The sequence below is a fragment of the Xiphophorus maculatus genome, chromosome 9 (assembly GCF_002775205.1).
Source record: "Xiphophorus maculatus strain JP 163 A chromosome 9, X_maculatus-5.0-male, whole genome shotgun sequence".
NCBI classification, from domain to species: Eukaryota; Metazoa; Chordata; class Actinopteri; order Cyprinodontiformes; family Poeciliidae; genus Xiphophorus; species Xiphophorus maculatus.
In genome coordinates this window covers 7,992,592-8,012,432 of record NC_036451.1, presented here as the reverse complement: position 1 = coordinate 8,012,432, position 19,841 = coordinate 7,992,592, and the positions used below count along the sequence as shown (strand labels likewise).

Here is a 19,841-nt window from a genome sequence, read left to right as displayed (position 1 = left end):
GGGATCTGCAGTCACTCACTAATGCGCTCATACTTTTAATTGCTTTTTTACTCTGAATGTCCATAAGATTGAAGAAGACTGTTAGTGAAAGACCAAAAAAAAAAAGGTTTTGCAAGTCGCACACAGAAAAACAGGCCATGATTTTTTTAAAACTCAGCTTGCAACAGAAAAAGACAAATAAATACTACAGATAACTCCTAAAACAAAATCCTGCACTGTTTTAAAAGTCAGTTTTAAATTTATGACAGCAACAAACGATTCATAAAAGTATCTTTAAAAGCGTGGAGAAACATTAAAAAGAATTAAATAGTGATTTCAAGATAAGAAGTATGTACATTGATAATCTGATCTGTCACAGTGCCATTTTTTCATCTGAACCATTTTAAATTTTAGATGTTAGTGCATAAGCGAGTGTTGGTAAGTGGATAAATAGTAACTTCCTGTAATGTCTGGTTTGTCTGTGGAACACTTGTAAACAGAACAATTAAAGATTATTTGTTATGATCTGATTGCTGCGAGAGAAGAGAGGTACATTTTTGCCACAAACATTTCCCACAAAAAAGGGAAACAGAAGAAGAAAAGAAATGTGACTATGTGAGTGAAGAAAAGTTCCTCCATCTGTTTGCTGTTGAGTTAAATTTTAGATTAAAAGGAAATGAACACATTTAGTGCAAGTTCCACTCACTCAGAGATAGTACTTGTATAATATGCACTGCTACAACGTAAGATGTCAAACTTGGTGTCATAGAATGTTCTTTTGGCTCTAATTTAGTGTCACGGCCACTTTATGACCATCACTGTTGTTTTTCTTCATTACCGACACGTTGTCAAACAACTGTTTGTACATGGAGCAAATCCTTATCTCATTCAATTATTGATATTTAACTCATTTCACAAGACATGTTTAACAAGAGTGTTCTCTCATGAGTAGGAGTGTTGGAAGCTCCATCTGGAAGTGGTAAGGCCATTTTGTTTGGAGTCATGTTAATTGACTCAGAAAAGACTTGAATGTGTAGGAGTATGAGAGGAGGGAAAACGTATACATCGCACTATGATTTTGCCCTGTTTTCTAGTTTGTATTTATGAACTGTGGTAGAAATTTGTGGCGCTACACAACACTTATAAGAAGTTTGTTCTAACATTGTGGAGATCAATCTGACAAGCGTTCTTCTGAGAAGCACTCTGTGTAATCATCTCTTTGAGCTGAAGAACCAATAAAATAAGTGCTCCGGAAATTCCCACCACCTGTGATTTGTAGTCAAAGCTTTGTAGCTCATCTGTTTCAGGACCCAAAGTGATAAGAAACGTTAAACACAAGGAGCACTGATGTACAAGACGAAGGAATCATGGCAGTTTTGGTAACAGATGTGGAATTTTTGAAGTGTGTCTAATGAAAATGTAACATTTTTAAAACATGAAATAAGTGACAAAATGACAAGATTTGATATTGTTTTTAGTCTAGCAACTGTTGCTCCTCTGAACTTGCATACACTCTTTATATTGTATTTTACTTAAATGTTTTGTAATTATCTCCAACTTTACTGAGAGAAAATGATAGGTAAAATTAACATTATGACACTGTTGTGGTAGATAACTGATGGTCAGTTCCACTCAAGCTGAAACTGTTTATTTCTAGGAATGAGCAAGTTAATTTATGAGAAACTGCTTATTTTCAAATAACTTCAAATAAAATCTCTGCAGTCACAATTTTGCATGTTGTGACATATTCTGAAATTTAGGAAAAAAATTAAAACTGGACAAAATTTTGGCTTTAAAGAGGCACTATTATGTATTATGTAGGCACATAGTCCTATTTTATAGCACAGTCAAAAACCTATGAGGTTTTTTGTAAATTTGAGTGATTATGCACCAAATATCTTGCGTGTAAATGTAACTGAGTTGAGCAGATACATAGTATAATACTGCAATAATGTCTTTGGGTTGTAGTTATTTATTCTGCTTATAGACACAGACTTCAAAGATGTAAGGGTCGATTATCTAACTCAAGTTAAATGCAGTTCAGTGTTTTATTTATCTTTGTTATTTTTGTCAATTCCTGTGCCTTCTTTTTAAAACAGTTTGATTCTGTCTTCATACATTGACATAAATAGAATATCCAATGTTCCATCAGATATGAACAAAATCTACCTAATTTGTAGCCAGAAAGTTCATACAGGATTTGTCTAGGAGAAAACTTTATTCTGTCAACATTGTGTACAAGAATTTACTTATTCTTGTATATTCAGTGCATGCAAGTTAAAAATTTGAACAAGAGCTGGTCAGTTTCTAAATTACCCATAATAATAATTTGAACGTTTGTACTAAATTAGTAATCATAAGTCAGAGGTCACCATTAACCTGGATCCAATGGGAAGTAAGGTCAGCTGCTGCCACATGAATAAGTCGAATTAGTGGACATGCATAAAACATTGGACACACTGGATAAGCAACAGATCCAGCATACATGCTTTATTGAGTTAGTTTTTAGTGCTTGTTTAGATCATGTTATATGCAACACTAGTCTACACAATATTTACGGATAATTTTTAGTGTATATTTTCTTGTTGGAAAAGACAGCATTCATAGCTGCTCAGATCAAGCTGTCTTTAGTTAATATCTCCATAGAATTCATAACATTAAACATATATAGATATGCATTAAAGAGAACAAAGGTATGGGAGCTAAGCATCCCTGAAAATCTTGAAGAGAAGAATATGACCCCACGAACAGTGTCATAGGATATATGCCAAAAATTTACTTTCTAAAGAAGCTTAAAAACTGACAAGACTACAAAACTAAATCTGTTATTTGTACTAGTAAAAAACAAAACCTTGAAGTAAGATAGCTTAAGTAAAAATCGTTTTCTTTTTACACTGGCACAAAGCAGATCACTTAATATCTTTTTCAAGTCTTAAAAGATGCAACAGCAAATCCAAGGACGAAATAAGGCAAAAGAGATTTGTTGACACGAACACAAGCACACATTTATTTAAACACTCATATATTTCCTTTGCCCTGAACTCACATTTAGATTTTTCACAAACTAAGCTCAATCATTCTTGACAGAAAAATTTGATGTAGAGGATCCATACACCCAAGCTGCATGGCTAAGATAAACTGCCACCCTCCAGGTAAATCCATCATCCTCGCTGTCTCCAGCAAATTATTGCCAACCATAACAGAGTCTGTTTTTAATATTTTCTCAAAGGTCAATAAGAAGTAACAACACCTTGCTCGTTTAATGGCAACAAGCATCGAGTCACAACCAGCCAGAAGGAAAAAGAAGACTTTTGCCACTGCATGCAGAAAAGTTACCTTTTACTTGTCATCTGCTTTTGAGAGCTACAAGGTCAATGCTGAAAATACAGACAGCACAAAGGCATGAGAAATAATGCAAGCTGGCAGCTTTGTATATATGTTTTTGTTGTACAGCTACTGTACACAGAAAGTTTTTTTTTCTCTGCATCTTTAATTGTACTTCTCCTTTTTCATTTTAACAGAACAGGCTAGAGAAAGAGTCCTGCAGGGAGAGAAATTGACTTCCATTTTTCTTTTTTAGTATTAGTGCGTTAACACAATTAATTAAAATTCAAACAGCCTCCATGGGCACTGGCAGATTAAATTCTACTCCAGACAGATGTCCAACTTAAAGGAGAAGATTGACCAAATGCAAATCTAAAGATGTCTCCTCTATGCATAGCAATGAGACCATCTGCAAAAAGAACCCAGTGGAGCAGAGCACGTGTGCAGTCAGCCTTCTCAATTTGAAAGCGACCCTAGAATTAAGAATAAAAAATGTAATCCTCCTTGTATCATCAAGAACTTTTTAATTCCTCGTTGAGCAGCTGTTTTTTTTAAGAGACAAATGCTGAAGTTATCTTGACAACATGATAAACAAATGACATTGATCGGATGGTGGGGGAATTATTAATGTGCCATAACTGAGTACAAAATAATTGTGCTGACTGAGATGGAATAACCAACAGCTGCATTTAATGGAACATTTAATTGCACTTAAAGGCTTTCCTAGAATAAGCAGTTGTGATGCCCATAAAATGAAAGTGACTTGATTAGTATGTCAATGAATTTCAGTTTGTCCTCGGGGTTTGCCGTGCGATGTACTGTATGTTTACTGTTTAAATATGCTGTCAGAAATTATTACTTTAAACATTCCAGCCTGTTTTACTAAATGCATGTGTTCCTCTGTCTTAGCACTAATGTTATGAAGATTAAGATTCCCTCAGTGAACCTAAACCAGAATTAACAAATATTTACCTGCATAGCTTTTGCAAGAGGAATAGAGAGCAGGTGTTTTTTGTTGTTTTTCTGGTGCTTTTTTTTGTTGAGCAATAACAAAACATCTCTGTATTGCTGTCTACTAAACAATCCATACCCTTAAGATTTTGCACATTTTGTCACAAGCATTGATGTACTTTATATGAATGTTACTCGAGAGACCAAGACAAAGTAGTGCATATTTATAAAGTGAAGGAAAGCTTATACAGAGTTATAACATGCTGATCAATACATACCTGAACAGTGATTTGCATTTATATCCAACAGTGTCAGAGATAATTTAATTTGTAATTAGTATTTCATAAAAAAAAAATGGGGAGATTTTGGTATAACAGCAAATATATGAAGTAGACATGGGAGAAGGTGATCTAGAAAAAAACTGAATTTCTGAAAACAAACACTGCAACAATTTCATTTTCGAGTTGCAAAAATCTGGTAGGAACATAAACTTGCAGATGTACTGAAGTGAAAGATGGTTCTTTAAAGTACTGACCAAGAATGATGTCACAGTTTTTATCTTTTATCTTGAAAAACTAGTAAAAACCATTGATATATTTCCTTCTGCTTTACAATTATGTGCCAAGACATCAACAACAAATATGGATGTTGTTGGGACAAGATGTGAAAGGTCAATACCATAAATTGCTTTTTACAAAGCAATTTATGTTTTTTTTTTTTTTTCAACTTTACTCCACCCCTGTCAGCAATAATGCCCATGTCAATGTGCTATTAAACTAGGAATATGCCTTTTCAGGTAATGTCTCCCATGCTGAACTTCTGCTTTCCAATAATCCAATAATTACAGTTGCAACCAGGATCTGTGAACATTAATTTAGTAATTTTTACAAGTTAGATTTATCTCTGCAACACACACAGATAATGACTATGAAATTAAAAACACTTCTGTGACGAGGAGTATTTCACCAATAAAAGCAACAATTTTAATCTTTGCCCTGTGCTAATTTAGTGATGGAGTTCCCAGTTGCTTTTGTTTTTATGAAAATTTAACAGAAAAAAAAAGTGTTGAGATCCACTGATTATATTTATATTTCTCTCAACTTCGGCGTTCAAGTATGACTTGAATGCAACTCATTTTAAAAATCACTTGTCTTAAACTGATGTATAGCCATAAACAAACTTAACTTTTTTAACTTTTTTTTTTAAAACACAGGGATGACTTTTAAAAGCATATATTTTGGAACCTTTGAAAGGGCCATTGCCTTGGAAACAGAAAATGCCTGCAAAGCTCGATACAGTAAAGTGTATTAACCTGCACTTTTCTTCTGATGTAGCCCTCAGGCCTCCCTCTGCTAGTTGTGTTTAATCACACTGATCAAGCTCTGAATCAAGATGAAGAAGGCCTGAGGGCTGAAACATTGATTAAATTAAGTGGAATGCATACGGAGCTGGAGTGTGACACTTTCCTCAGTTTTTTTTGTATTTCCCAGTTAGGCACCAACATACTACAGTCCTTGATGTGTTGTACTTGATTTTCCCCCCCGCACAAATTTAAAAAATGAACATTACACAGCTGTTTTTTTTCTACTTCATTTCTCCTGCTGATGCAAATAGAACTGCATTTGGGCACAGTTCTCCCATCAGAAAGGTTACAGACACACTGAAATGAACGCCTACATTTCTCCCCTGAGTTCAGGCATGTTTACTTTATCTGCTGGTTGTTTAATATTTAGAGTAAAATGTAGCTTTGATTTCAAATGTTAGAATTTAGTAAGTTAATGAAATCATTAGATTCACTGAGCTTGAGCTGAAATGTAAAGTGAGAGGCTAACAAGTCAAATAAAATAAACTCAATACAACAAAATGATGCAGCCAATTGGTTATAAATAACAAATGCAAAAATCTTAAAACACAGCAAAGTTCTTTTCTCACCAGTCAAAATGAACAAATGATAGCTTAGTGGTGTCCCTTGCCAAAGTAACACATCACTTGGCCGTTAACACATTTGACTGATATCGATGGTTCACAGGGACATTTATTATTTAACAATGGAAGGACCTCAATATTATTATAGGACCCATTAGACGAGAAGATTTTACTGATGAAGATTCAGCACCACTCCAAATTCCTCATATAAATAATTCCACAGTACGACATAAAATGTTACAGGGAGCGCCTGTTGTTGTTGGATGTTTAAGCAACAATGGATTTCAAATTGCTGCTTTTTATGCCTACTGGAGGAAAAGAAAGAACAAGACAGCATTAATATTCCATGGTAATCATCCCTCATCTCAAAAGTGCCTCATTTGCTGCACCTTCAAGAATTGTCGTTCGCTTAATCACAGCAGAATTGGGAGATGGGTAAATCCACATTTCCATTGGTGATATGTTTTGTCAGTTTATTCCTTCTTTTAGAATTTTTCAAGTTGTAAATCTATTTTGTTGCCATGGCTTATGCTCGACACGAAGGAGAAAAGGAGAAGGAAGAAAAAAGCAAGAGAAAGAAAATAGGAGTTGCTGGTTGCCTTATAAATAGATAAAGAAAAGAAAAAAATGCCAGCACATATTGGAATTTAATTTTGTATGTGGTCTTATAATCGCAAAGGAGAAGAAATCCTCAATTTTTCAGGAAGTACCAGTGACTTGAAAAGGTGCAATGGGAGTAAATATAACAGTGTATATTTTTGTTGTTGCTTTTTGTGCTTCACTTCTTCAGAGGTAAATAGCAGGAGGCATTTAATTTGTGACATTGAATGTCAAAATTTGGATTAATGCTACAAGATTTCAAGCAGCTATTTCAACCATGTAATTGTTGGGGTGCGGAGCCGCATCTAAAACATTTTCTAAATTGTAAATCTTGCTGAAATGTAAACAGGCAGAAGATTCAGGGACAAAAAACATTTGTCTACCATCCTGTAAAATGGAAAACAAAATACATCTGTAAATATTTTTAAATACTTTATCTTTTAGATAACAGGCATGTTTAAGATGTTCCCTTTTTTGGCATACATGTTTGTCCCTGAAAGTGTGCTTCAGCAGGCCTCTAATTTCTTCTGCTTGAGTTTTACTTTGACTGGCAAATGAGGTGTGACACCACATGACTGACTGAACACTCAAGAATGGCACTGCAAATTAGAATAGACATTCCCTTTCACACCTCTTCGTTGCCAATAATTTTGTCTTCAAATTTTATCTTCAGTGCACAAGAGCCTAGACTCTTAACGATCTATTATAAAGGTGAGCAAAAATTTTCCTGTGAAAATACAGGTTCTGTAAAACCTCAACAAAAAAAGCCCTGTGGATAAAGTCTTTTCATGTCCTTGTCTCATCTCTTCTGTTCAGTTGCATATAACACCCTAACTCATACCACACAATGTTTGACAAATGACGGTGGCTCTCAAAGGAAATTACTGAAATGGAAGGACTGATTCATCACACTGTGTAAAAGCAGTCCCATTTTTTAGCCCTCCTATCTCTTTTTTTTTTTTTCATTTTTTTGATTATTTTCTTCCACTGCTGTGTTGAGTCCTGAAGGGTTTGAGGTCAGGCATTCATGCTATTTAAATATGTTATCTCATACAACCAGAGAACCCACATTCTCCTTAAAGGCTGCTTTGTTTTGGCATCTGACTTTATTGGGGTAAAGGAAGGGAGCCTTATTTGGAATAACAGTGGCAGCTGATGCTGTGAATATCTCACATCAGTCACCTGAAGATGCGTAAAACAAATGCACCGCTAAAGGCTTTTTTCTCTATTTATCTTAATCGGGGGGGTTTTAGCAGCACTCTGGTTCAGGGGTGGCAGCCAAATCAGCTCACCCTCCCCTCCCAAGTCACTTTAGAGAAAGTACAATTTTATCTCTGATGGACTCTATAGTGGAGCGTCACAAAGGATACATCAATGAAAAATGGGTTGCAGTTTAAAAAAAAAAATGGGGAGACAATCTAGTTTTTCAAGCCCCTTGTAGCTGGGTCTGAAAGAGGAGAATAGAATTATGTGTCTACTTTTCAAACAGAAAGCTAAGAGATCCTAATGTATGTTTCCACCCACTCACAACATCATGTTCCAACAATGTACTGTTATGTGTAATAGAAAATTATGGATGATAGAACGATGATAGAATACTGAATAACGTTAAGAGGTGCATATGCTACATATTTCAGTGTTATGTTAGAACTGAACATAAACTTTCTTTCCATTTTAGTTTGTTCTAAGTCTAAAATGGATGAACATTTATTTATCATTATATATTTTATTGAGAGACTAATCAATCGATCATAAGGAATTTTTTTTTTTAAAATCTTACTGGTGACACTATGAAGTAGCATTTAGAAGAATATGCACTCCTTTGTTAGACTGATCATGTTTATTTTTCATATTTTATTCATTGTTTGTTGTTATTTATTGTTATGTTTATTAACATATTTATTTAATCTGCAAGCCATGTAGGACCTATACAAATGTTGATTCCGTGGATACACGATTCAAAAACAGGCTTTAAAATCATATATGTGAACTCTGGCATCAAACGCATTAAGATCTGACCAGCTCGCCTACCTTTCAGGTTATAAGTGAAATGTGAGAGTATTAAGTAGAATGAAACAAAGGGGCAACTACAGAGTAAGATAGATGGGTTAGCACAGTATGTTAAGCCCAAAGCTTGAGTTTTCAGTGTCTCAAATGCAGGTCTTTCAGCCTGAGCAGATCACCATGGTAACTTAGGCTTCACACCAATTCAGAGGACGTAACCCTCTGATTTTTGGAATTCAACTTTGTTGTAAGAAGAAAGTGCCCTTTTACTTATTCCTCACACTGAGGTACCATATTGCCATCCCACTGTGTGCTTTCAAATAGCATGTGGGCGTTGCAGAATCAGAAGTGCTACCATAATGTTAAAAGCGTTTACGTTCCAGCATGTAGGTTTCACCCAAAATGGCTTTGGGTTGGTAGTGCCATTTATGCTGTCTTTATTACATTAATGTAGACTCCGATCCAGAATCTGGTCTTTCAGCTGGAAGATTAGAAAGTTTTTTAGTTTTTTGCTGATGGCATTTTCTTAGCAACTATTTTTAAATATCAAACATAAATTGTGTTTGTTTTGCAACATAAAGCTGCTAGTATTGAAGGAAATAGACAAATTAATGCAATAAAAATACAGACTAACAGTAGTTAGTAGTTGCACTGCAACAGCACTGAACCTAAAATGCTATAAGCATGAATAATGACATTCACATATTAAAGTTCAATAATGTAAATGCCACAATGCTAATGTGAAGCTGACCAAAAGCTTAGATTATGATCATGGTTACCAACATCAGGAAGATAATCTAAGAGTTGAGCACAGATATGTTTAAATGAGCATATTTATGAGCAAATGTTAATGGGAGAAATATTAAGTTCTCCCTTTTTTTTTTAGGAGAAAATAATTTTTAAAGTGACATACAAAAGCAAAGAGCCGCTCTCCTTGGCACAATTAAACAGCCCCATACCTGGGTGGGAAAATGTCACAACCAGAAACTTCACAAATTCTATTTAAACATAATTGTTTTTTTTAAAAAGGATACCGATCTCATTGTACACTAAAAAGGTGTTGTCATATAAAAATGTAGTTTTAATTTGCAACTTTTCTGTCAATATTTCAGACAGTGCTTTCTAAAGACAGGTGTCTGTGAAGCAGAGTTTTATTGACAATTTGGCCAAAATTAAATGCAAGTTACATGACCAAACAGAATTGAACATCGGTAAATAAACCGGAAAAAGACAGGTTACAGGTACAATGTGACATTACTGACTAAATATGCTGAAACTCTGTATACAGTTCAAAATGACTAAGTGCTGGGCTGTATGTCACAGCAACTGAAACTCCCATGATTAAAGAACCAGAATGTTCTACATATAACAAATACTGTTTTTTATATTTTTTATTTCTGTCTGAATGCCATTCTGAAGGTAAAACTGATCTGAGCTCTTTATTTAACAGCTCTGTTTACTAGAGAGTGTCTCCTCTTCACCAACATCTCATAAAATCTTTACTGATGGTATTTTCACAATAACATTTTTTTTTCATTCATTCTTAGTGCTTCACAGACATAAAAATCTAACAACACGCACAACTATTGCATTCACTACCAATTAAATCCAGTAAATAAGTGAATATTTATGGAGAAAGTCTTAGAGTATAAATATAGATTATTCAGTGAGGTCAGAGAATATTTCTGTTGAGCATCCAGTCTCAAACTGTCACTGCTTCAGCAGATACAGTCAGGGAAAGGAAATAGGCAGAGGAAGCCAGCAGTGCTTCAGATTGGTGTGGCAGAGAGTTATTCTTATTATCTTCATTTTGTGACGTTAATCTGTTGTTTACCGTAAGCAAGTGTAAGCGCAATAAAGCCCTGTGCGAGAAACATTTCCTCAGAATCCTTAAAAATGCTGGTGAGAAAGACAAACTGAGCTTATTCTGTTTATGTGGTTGGATAACAACTGACACAGTGATGAATGTACTCATCTCAAAGTTATTAAGTAGTAAAAGATATAGTGATATTTATATCATCAACATATCTTTATATGCAAAGCAGGCTGTGCCATATGTGAGCTTATGAAAGCACACATGAAAAAGAAGCTTGCTCACTGAGGATGCTTATATCCTAAAGTCTCACATTAAAATATGACAAAGGTTAGGTAATGTGATGTTTGTAAGGAGAGTAGCAAAGCTATTGTAACAAAAAGCACAGCTTCTGCAGCAAAACAGAAAGTAGTGGAAAGTGAAATAAGATACATAGTAGAGATTACCACATATGATCTCTTCTTCTCTATGTGGCATCTAAGACTGTGTTCACCAGGAAGGGTCGGCTTAAATTGTGAGTAAATCTCATTTATTGAAAGAATACAGGAAAGTTACACAATAAACTGTAAACATCTAGAGATACACACTTGATTAACTTGACCAAGTGTAAGTTGGCCAAGTGAGTGAGCTAAGACAACTGTCACTTACCCAGGGAACCTATTTTTTGGCTAGGATGTGTTGTCACTGATAGCATTTGCTACCAGTGACAACTTTGCAACAAGTCTGGTGGGATACTACTTTAGTTTCTGTACAAACTCTTGGTACCTCTCCTGTTCAGCCTTTTAGAAACAATGATTAAATATGTTTGGTCAACTTCCTGTCAACAGGTTTTTGAAAGCATTAAGGTTCTATTTCCTGTTATGACAGCCCCCAGAGTGGACCATCCATTTGAGGAGCAAAATGTATGCGAGTGATGTTGGCACAGGTGCTGTGCTGTTGTACTGTGACAGAAATGGTGTTCAAGCTCTTATGACTTCACCAGTGAAACTAGTGCATTAGTAAAAAAGTAATGCTTTCTCTTGTCCGAGCACTATGACATGTTGCTGTTTAAGACCAGTGTTACATTGTCCAAATCACAGATTAATTAAAATGGGTTGTTGCTTTTGCAGCATAAAGTGGTCTGACTGCCAGGTGACAGATGAATTGTCTTGATCCCAGTGATTTTCAAAGTTGGGGCTACCAGGGGGCGCTAGAGAGACCTCAGAAAGTTGGAAGGAAGAAAAAAAAATTATTGAAGATTGGAGATTAAAGATAGAAATAGCCTTTATTGTCCCACAGAGGGGAAATTCAGAAAAATGTTATTTGCTATCACATTTATCAATTCGCTTTGCTCCTCACGCTAGCATACCAAGCATGGATTGGAAAAAGACAAGAAAAAGGCAGAAGGAGCTGTCCAGCAGCCTTGCTTTGGAGGACAATGTTGCAAAAAGCAGGAACTATGGAAACTAAATCAAATTTGATGGGATTAATAGAAAAAATATTACATATTTTCTTATCAAAAGACAAGACAATATGTTGTAGTGGAAATTTTAATCTGGTTATATATTAATAATCATTTTATTAAAGTCATAATAAATTACCTGATAAAATTTCCCACCACAGAACTCATTGCCAAGGAAAATCAGAAGGTATGAGACAGCATTATGCTAAATAAATGTAACAATTATTGAATTGAAAATAAAATTGAGAAAAAAATGTAAAACTATGTTTCTTTGCAAAATTTTGTAGAATTGTCTGTAGGTTTGCAAAAGGGGTCACCAGTCACAACCTATTGCCATTTTGGGAGGCCATTGCCTGGAACAGTTGGAAACCCCTGATGAGCCCATTCCTGTTATGGAGTGTTTCATCAGTTTTTTTTCCCTTTAATGAAAGTTGTCCTCAGATTGTAATTCAATATTTGACAATGTATATTTTGTATCAAGGACAAAAACAAAAAAAATGACAACTGCAGATGTACACAATTTTCTTGGCAAATCTATTCAGTAATGAATTGATTGCCTCATTAAAGGTGTGGTCTACAATTTCAAAGAACATTAGATGAGATCTTAAAGTGTGCACACTTTTAATGGTTAATTAATCAAAAGCACAACAAAAGTAACTCTAGTTTATTAGTCTGTGTGTGTGTACGACGTAGAATTTCAATGTGTCTCACAAATTCTGATTAGGTACGTTTTTTTACAATCATACTAAAATGTTTGGAGCAGGTCAAAGTTTGCCTATCATTTGCTATTTGTATGTCATAAGGTGTTTATGGTTTACTTAATTGGTTTTGATTCTTCCTCAAGAGATGGAACACAATTAGAAGCATGACTATAGACCAGTCTAGTGACACGCATAACTCGAAATGTGACATGGAGAATCTGTTGTATTTTTGATAAATTGGATGATAAGAGTAATGTCAGTCTACTAAAGTTAGTGGGTAATATCGTTTAAAATATAACTGTTCAATGAGTCGAGTCTACACAAGACGTGTTTTGGCTAAATACAAAAAGACAGTAATAGTATTGCTCTCAAATGTCTAGAAAAAAAAGTACATTTATGAAATAAAAAAAAGCTACATGTGCTGATCGTAGGGTTAGTGACAAAGTACCTCATGCCCTCACACTGGTCATGATTTTCAGTGCTTCTTATTAAGCAGCTGATTCTGACCAGCTGGAATGTATAAAGAAACACACAAGTATGTACAAATAATACAAAGGCTACTTGTGAAGCTGGTTTCATTCAAAGACTAATCACAAGTAAAAAAAAAAAAAAGATCCAACAATGGGTGTAATTTAAAGCTGGTATAAACTAATTGTGTTACTGTCTTCAGCAGAAACCCAGTGGGAAGAAGGCTTTTACCTTGATGGCAGTGGAAGCAATCTGGATGTGGTGCAGCTTGTGCAAGGTGCTCTCTCTGTCAATGAAGTAGGAGGCAGCCAGCTGGTGCAGAGCTTCCAGCGTCACAGCTGTGCCGTTGGATTCACTCGCTTCAGACGTCCGACTCAACTTTCTCTTGTCCACAAAAATCATTAAGGACTCTTCCCCTACAGGCGCAGACACAGACAGTGACACATACACTAGCTTCATTCTTTATGAGTCATAACCCTCTGAACACATAATATTTTTAATGTAGATGAACTAACCTGAGCACATCTAGCAGGCCATCATACAGAAATAGAAACATAAAGGTGTGAGAACACCTTAAAATCCAAACGTGTTAATTTTATTTTAAAATGTCAATTTAATAAGTGCTGCTAAAATGCATAAACCAAGACACTTCGTGGAACACATATTTCAATAAAAATGAGCAAAAGCTCTCAGAGGACAGTGCATTGATAGATTGTGTAAGGAGTGGAAGATCGATAGAAAAAAATCTGTTCTAATGGGATTAGGTTTTATGGGAAAAGTGGTTTTTGTTTGCAGAGACACCAGATTATTGGTGATAGTTGATTGTTAACATGTCTGCAGCAAAACAGTTACTCTCACTTAAAATAATATATGTATGTATAATAACATGTATGCATTCAATGAAATATGATTTTACTCATGAGTTTGCAGTGTGGTTTTTGTATTTCTCCTTATTTCACACATTTCATTGTAGAACAATCTCTTGCAAATGTGTAGTGTAGAATTTGCATGGCCGATAGCAGTTTCAGCTTTCCATAGGGTTTGACCTGAAGATGCTAACTGTGACCATTTCTGATTTTATAAATATTGTTATGTTCTGCAGGTTCTTTGACAGAGGTAGAAATTGTGGATTAAATTTAAAATGAAGAAATCACAATATATTTCCCTTTTTATGCAGAGTAGGAGAAATGGCGGCTATTTACTTTATTTTTAATGAACAAGAAAGAACATTAAATGCATCTTGGTTGATGCAGTTCAAAAGCCCAAATTGTGGGACTTCTTATTTTTACTGTTTTTAGAGGAATTGGAAAAAGGATTTTTTTTTGTGTGTTTGTCTGATTTGCCTATATTCAATCATAGGAAAAACTTCCTATTTCAAAATTTGACTGACTTATTTATTTTATGAAATTATCAGTTGTAATTTTGGTGCTCATGTGTATTTAAAGATAACTTTTTTGTATCTTGAAATATGTATTATAAAGTTCTTATGAAAAATTTTGTTTATTGCTCATTATGAAACTTTTCTTTGCTCTTCAAAGAGAACTTGAAGTTTTGTAGTGCTGATTTATTTATTTATTTTTGTTTTGTAGGAACTAGATTATCCTCTTTATGAAGCAAAAACACAACTGTACACTGAAGCCAGCAGCTTCATGTTGTTCCACTGATCTACCAGTGGTGGTTCTTTGCCAGAAAATGAAGCAACACAAGCAGCAAAGCAAGCTGAGAGCTTGCAGTTTTGGATGGATATGCAGGATTTGAAACACTTGATCTACTGAACTACTTTATTCTCTGGGTGTCAGACAATGCTGGGATGATGTGACAAACTAGCTGCTGTGCCATAGTGACACAAAGGAGTGTTCACAAATATCAAATAATGTTAAACGTAAAAGTTTCCACAATTTATATTGAGAAAAGACAAAATCCTTTCCTTTGGGACTGGATCCTGAAAATTAGGAAGCAATTTGGTGTCCAGAGCCTGTACATAATTATTATGTACAGGCTGTACATAATGTACATAATCATTATGTACAGGCTCTGACGGATTGTGGAGACACAGTTTCTAAAGGTATGTCCTCCCAAAGTGCCATTTAAGAGCAAAGTAAATAAAACATAATTTCCATTTGTTGTAAACACATCATAATATCTGAAAGACAAATTGAAAGATCACATAGAAAAATTTTGTATTAGAATAAAAAAAATTGTAGTCATCTTATGGGGTACCATAAAAAAATCAACAAAAAAAACACATTTGTCCCTTTGTAGATTTCTTCTGCATATCTGTTGCACTTAAATGTTTGTAATTCTAATTTTTCATTTCATTTGTTTGTATTTAGTTGCTGATTTCTTATAATCCAGTTCAGTTCCAATTTATTCATTTTAATTCAGTTAATTTCAGTAAAGTAGTCTAAGTTGATCCTAGTTATCAACACGGACATACTGTATGTTCCAGTGTTTTTTTTCTGTTTTTTTTCACCTTGTCAGGATGTGTCATTTCACCACATATTTGGTGGACTCTGGAGTAAAATCATCTGTGAAAATTACTCTCACAAGCACATTTCAACTTTACATACAGTCCTGTTAATCAGTCCACTTTAATCATGTGACATGGTGATTGTAGAGCACTGGCCTCTACTCTCTCCCCACCACCAGCTAAAGAGATGAAGGAGGATAAGTGCAATTACTTGCAATCAGATATATTTAATTAAACACCAGTACACATGGTATATGGGTTTACATACCAAAATGCTATTAAACCATGAAGTTTTTTAGTCACATTTTTTTCAACAATTAATCAAAATTTCAAGCATTAAAAGTCCCAGCCCCAATAATTTATCTTTAAAGAATAGGAAGCTGAATTCACATTGGACTAGAAACCCTGCAGCACATAGGTACATAACTGGCAATAACAAAGGAATGTGACTTGTGTATTATGAATTAGGTTTAGTATTGTACATATTTAATGAAAATAGAGTTAACATCTTTTTAGTTACAAGAATACGCACCATGTTTTTTGACAAGTCACTTTGAAATATTAAACTTCTACAGGGGATCCGTAAAACAGGACAGAGGTAATGCTGTGAGCTGTTTGTCACGCTGCAGAATTTGTTTATCTCCCTTATTTCCCAGCAAATAATGGGCAACATTGCAATTTACTTTTTAATACTGCTGGTATTCATCATTTGAGAGCTTCCACACAAATACAAAAGGATGAAAGGAGTCAGCAGAGGAGCGAAAGGGAGGAGACAATGCACACGATAGCCTCAGACGCTGTGCTGAACATTGCAGTATTCTGGCTAACTTAGATCTATTGTTCTGGAAAGGATCCAGTGGCAGTTTATTTCAATACTTACATCAAAGACATTTGTTTTGCATGTTTAATAACAAAATATGAGTCCAAACAATTTCACGCTGGAGGAGCTATCTATTCTTTTTACGAGCACAATGAAAGCTGTTCCAGTTTATCCATTGTAGCATTGTGAAATTAAAATAATTTTAAAAGGATTTTTTTTATATGTAAAATCATTTATCTTAAAGTTGAAGAGGAAATGGAACTGACAATGCTATTAATTGCTATGAATGTAATTTATTCACCTTTTTTATCCAATTCAATTGGCAATTTCCATCTAATGTGTATTGTGCTTTATTTGTTTTCATGTTTATGTCAGTTTCTCAAGTTCAAGCAATGGTGAAATGTATAAAATCATCAAAGTGTATTTCTTTAAAAACTGTATAAAAAGGAGGTGTTCTTCCACGTCTCAGTCATATAAAATCCCCATCTCCTTTCTGTTTGTCCCTGTTAGTTAAGGCAGGTCAGTAACAGCAAAGAAAAACACTACCCGTCTTGTTTTATTTACCTCCCAGCATTGCGGAAAGCAGGAAGTGGGTTCCGTACTTCCTGATGAGGTTGTCAGTGATGGCCCTGAGACTGGGCCTCCTGCCCAGCTGCCTAATGGTCTGCAGGAACTCTGGGTCCAGCGGCAACGAAAAGCCATTGTTTTCTTGTCTCTCCAGGGCCAAGCTGTTCACCTTCCAACGGCCAAATTCCCTGCAATATCACACAAACGCATGCTCTGTGTGAGTGAAGGATACATAACACAAATTTTATGAATGCAGCATGGAGGCTGATTTGAGAGCAGGTTACAAGAAATAGGCAAATGTCACATGGAGGCTTGCACAAAACACTTTTCTTTATTAAAATCACAAAGCTATAACGGTTACAGGCTTTTTTTCATAAAAAAAAAAAAAAAAAAACACAGTAAAGAGTATTTTGTGCTTATCTGGGAAGGAGTCGGGTATATTGTTTTACTTTTGAAATAAGCAGGTGAAAGCTGATCACATTGAATCCTGCAGTCAAGAGCCTGTCTAGCAAGGTGATGACTTCTAAGTGAATCTCATGTGCAATGACTTTATATGAACAATCCAATGTAGTTTCAAGGTGCCACTCAGGGAACTGGATTGCACCATGGTGGAAAAAAAAAGTGTTTTGAAGCAATTTTAAATAATAGCTCCATCTTTCTCATCTTGCATCAGCATTTGAGGCACTATGGTCAGAAAAGGCTACAATCATTGATGGAGTCTTGCTGCTTTTGGGGGCCTCTGTTGGACTGAGCTGGCTTCATATGTGGTTTATTGAAATTCAGCCTGGCCCTGGTGTATGCCAACTGCATTTATCATCCAAGTGCAGACTGAATGCTGCTTCTTGATGCGTAGATTAGCACTATTCAAATACAGCCGGTAACAAACATGGTTCTTTCAGCCTAGCAGAAGAAAGATCCACGACCTTTGAATTGGTTCTGGCAAGATGACCTAGCTTTTGATCAAAGATGTAAAAATAACATATTACATCTTTCCAAGTGTTCTCTCTTTGCAAATTTTCAATAGGTGGAATTTAAATAGAAATAGAATATAAATAGAAACCTTGTTGTAGAGCCACACACAAATTGAGCTCAGAATTGTTCATAACCCTGTCACATTTAGTTTAGAAATGATTTTTGTTGAACCATTAAGTTTAATTTTTGATATCTAAAAATTATTTAACAGCATAAAAGGAGCATCGGTCAAATATGAGTAGTTGTGGATATTTTACACTATAAAAAATGGCATGTAAAAATTTGATACCCTTCTCAATACCCTTTTTAATAATTAATATTACCATTGCGGTAATATTTTTGCTCCCTCTCTATCAGAATCAAGTCAGGATTTTGTCTAGACAACTCCAAAATATTAATATTTCCATCAAGTACAAGAAACTTGTTGGTATAAATCTGTTTGGACTTTATACATGAATACAAACAGAACACAGCTTGTATTTGACTTCAAAATGTAATTTCATGTGGAAAATTGAATGTCATTGAGCAAAGATCATCACAATGACTGCATACGAGGCAAATGTCTAGGATGTAAACAATTCATGGCCAGGTCATCACATCAGGAACATCATATCTCAATATAAAGACATCCTGTTAGCAATGTTCTGAGATTCTGTCTTGATTTAATCTATTTTTTTTTAACAATAAGCAATTTCTTTTTCAATAAGCAAACCTCTGTAGTCTCAGTCTCAGAGTAAAAAGAATTACTGACTAGCACCTATCTCTTATTGCATCTTGCAAACAATACATTACGTTAATCAATACGTTACTTTATTTAACAGCTGCAAGAATGTTTTTTATGGCTAGTGTTGAAACAAGGCCAGCCTTCAAAAGTGCTGACCATGATCATCAATATATGCTCTTTGATGGCCTTCAGAGGGGAGCTTTATTGTTTGTTGTATTTCATAATTGTCCATCTCATGCATTGGATAAAATATCTGAAAGAAACTTCTTCTCTAATTCAGTACAACTATGGACAATCCTAATTGTAGAAAATAGATGGATGCCCCCAACAAGCCAAAATACAACCATTAGATGCTTTTGTAAACAAACCTTTAAAGAATACTTAAGAAAAAATTTTATGCAGCTACTTTGTAGATCCAAAATGCTGATGCTTTACTACATGTCTTGCTTTTGAATGCTTTACAATTCTTCGCATTAGATTTCACCTTTTTCTGCCAAATAACTTCAAATCTAGCATTTATTCTCCTGTGAAATCTTGTCTTTTCATAAATTCTTATGGAACATTTGGCTCTTGGGCTTCATTAGCTTCTTGACACCATTAAAGTGGACATTCAAGGGCACTAGACTGAACAGAGTAGTAAATGTTTAACAAAATCTAACACTAAAACCTACAGTATTCCATGAGCTGGATACAGCCACGCATTCATAAGGAAAAACAATTCATGTAAATAAGCTGTTCTACATCATTAGTCAGATAAGGACTAGCAAAAAACAAAGATAATACAAAAACTGAGCAATGACCACCTAATTTATGCCTAATCATTGCAATCTAAGATAGATAAAGTCAAGAATACTAATATACAATTTATAATGTTCATAAATAATCTGACAAAATATTTTAATATTCATTTTTCAACCTTGTTTATTTTACTTTGTTAAAAAAAATTGAGCCAAATAAAAAAGGTGATGTCATACTATAAGAAACACCAGTTATGACAAATACATTTGAAATGTTATGACTTGTTAAACATATTTATATATTCACAGACACAATATTTTAACAAATGCATAACCATACCCAC

General features: G+C 34.7%; 1 protein-coding gene across 1 annotated transcript in view; it reads right to left on the bottom strand.

The window, feature by feature from the left end:
* Positions 1 to 19,841, bottom strand: part of LOC102227515 (BMP/retinoic acid-inducible neural-specific protein 3-like) — a 59,674-nt gene that overhangs the window by 19,635 nt on the left and 20,198 nt on the right. Inside the window, exons 3-4 of the mRNA XM_005800890.2 lie at positions 17,062 to 17,252; positions 13,439 to 13,623 (exon numbers count right to left, since the gene is read on the bottom strand). Of these exons, the coding sequence (XP_005800947.1) occupies positions 13,439 to 13,623; positions 17,062 to 17,252 (376 nt within the window). The remainder of the gene's footprint in view (positions 1 to 13,438; positions 13,624 to 17,061; positions 17,253 to 19,841) is intronic.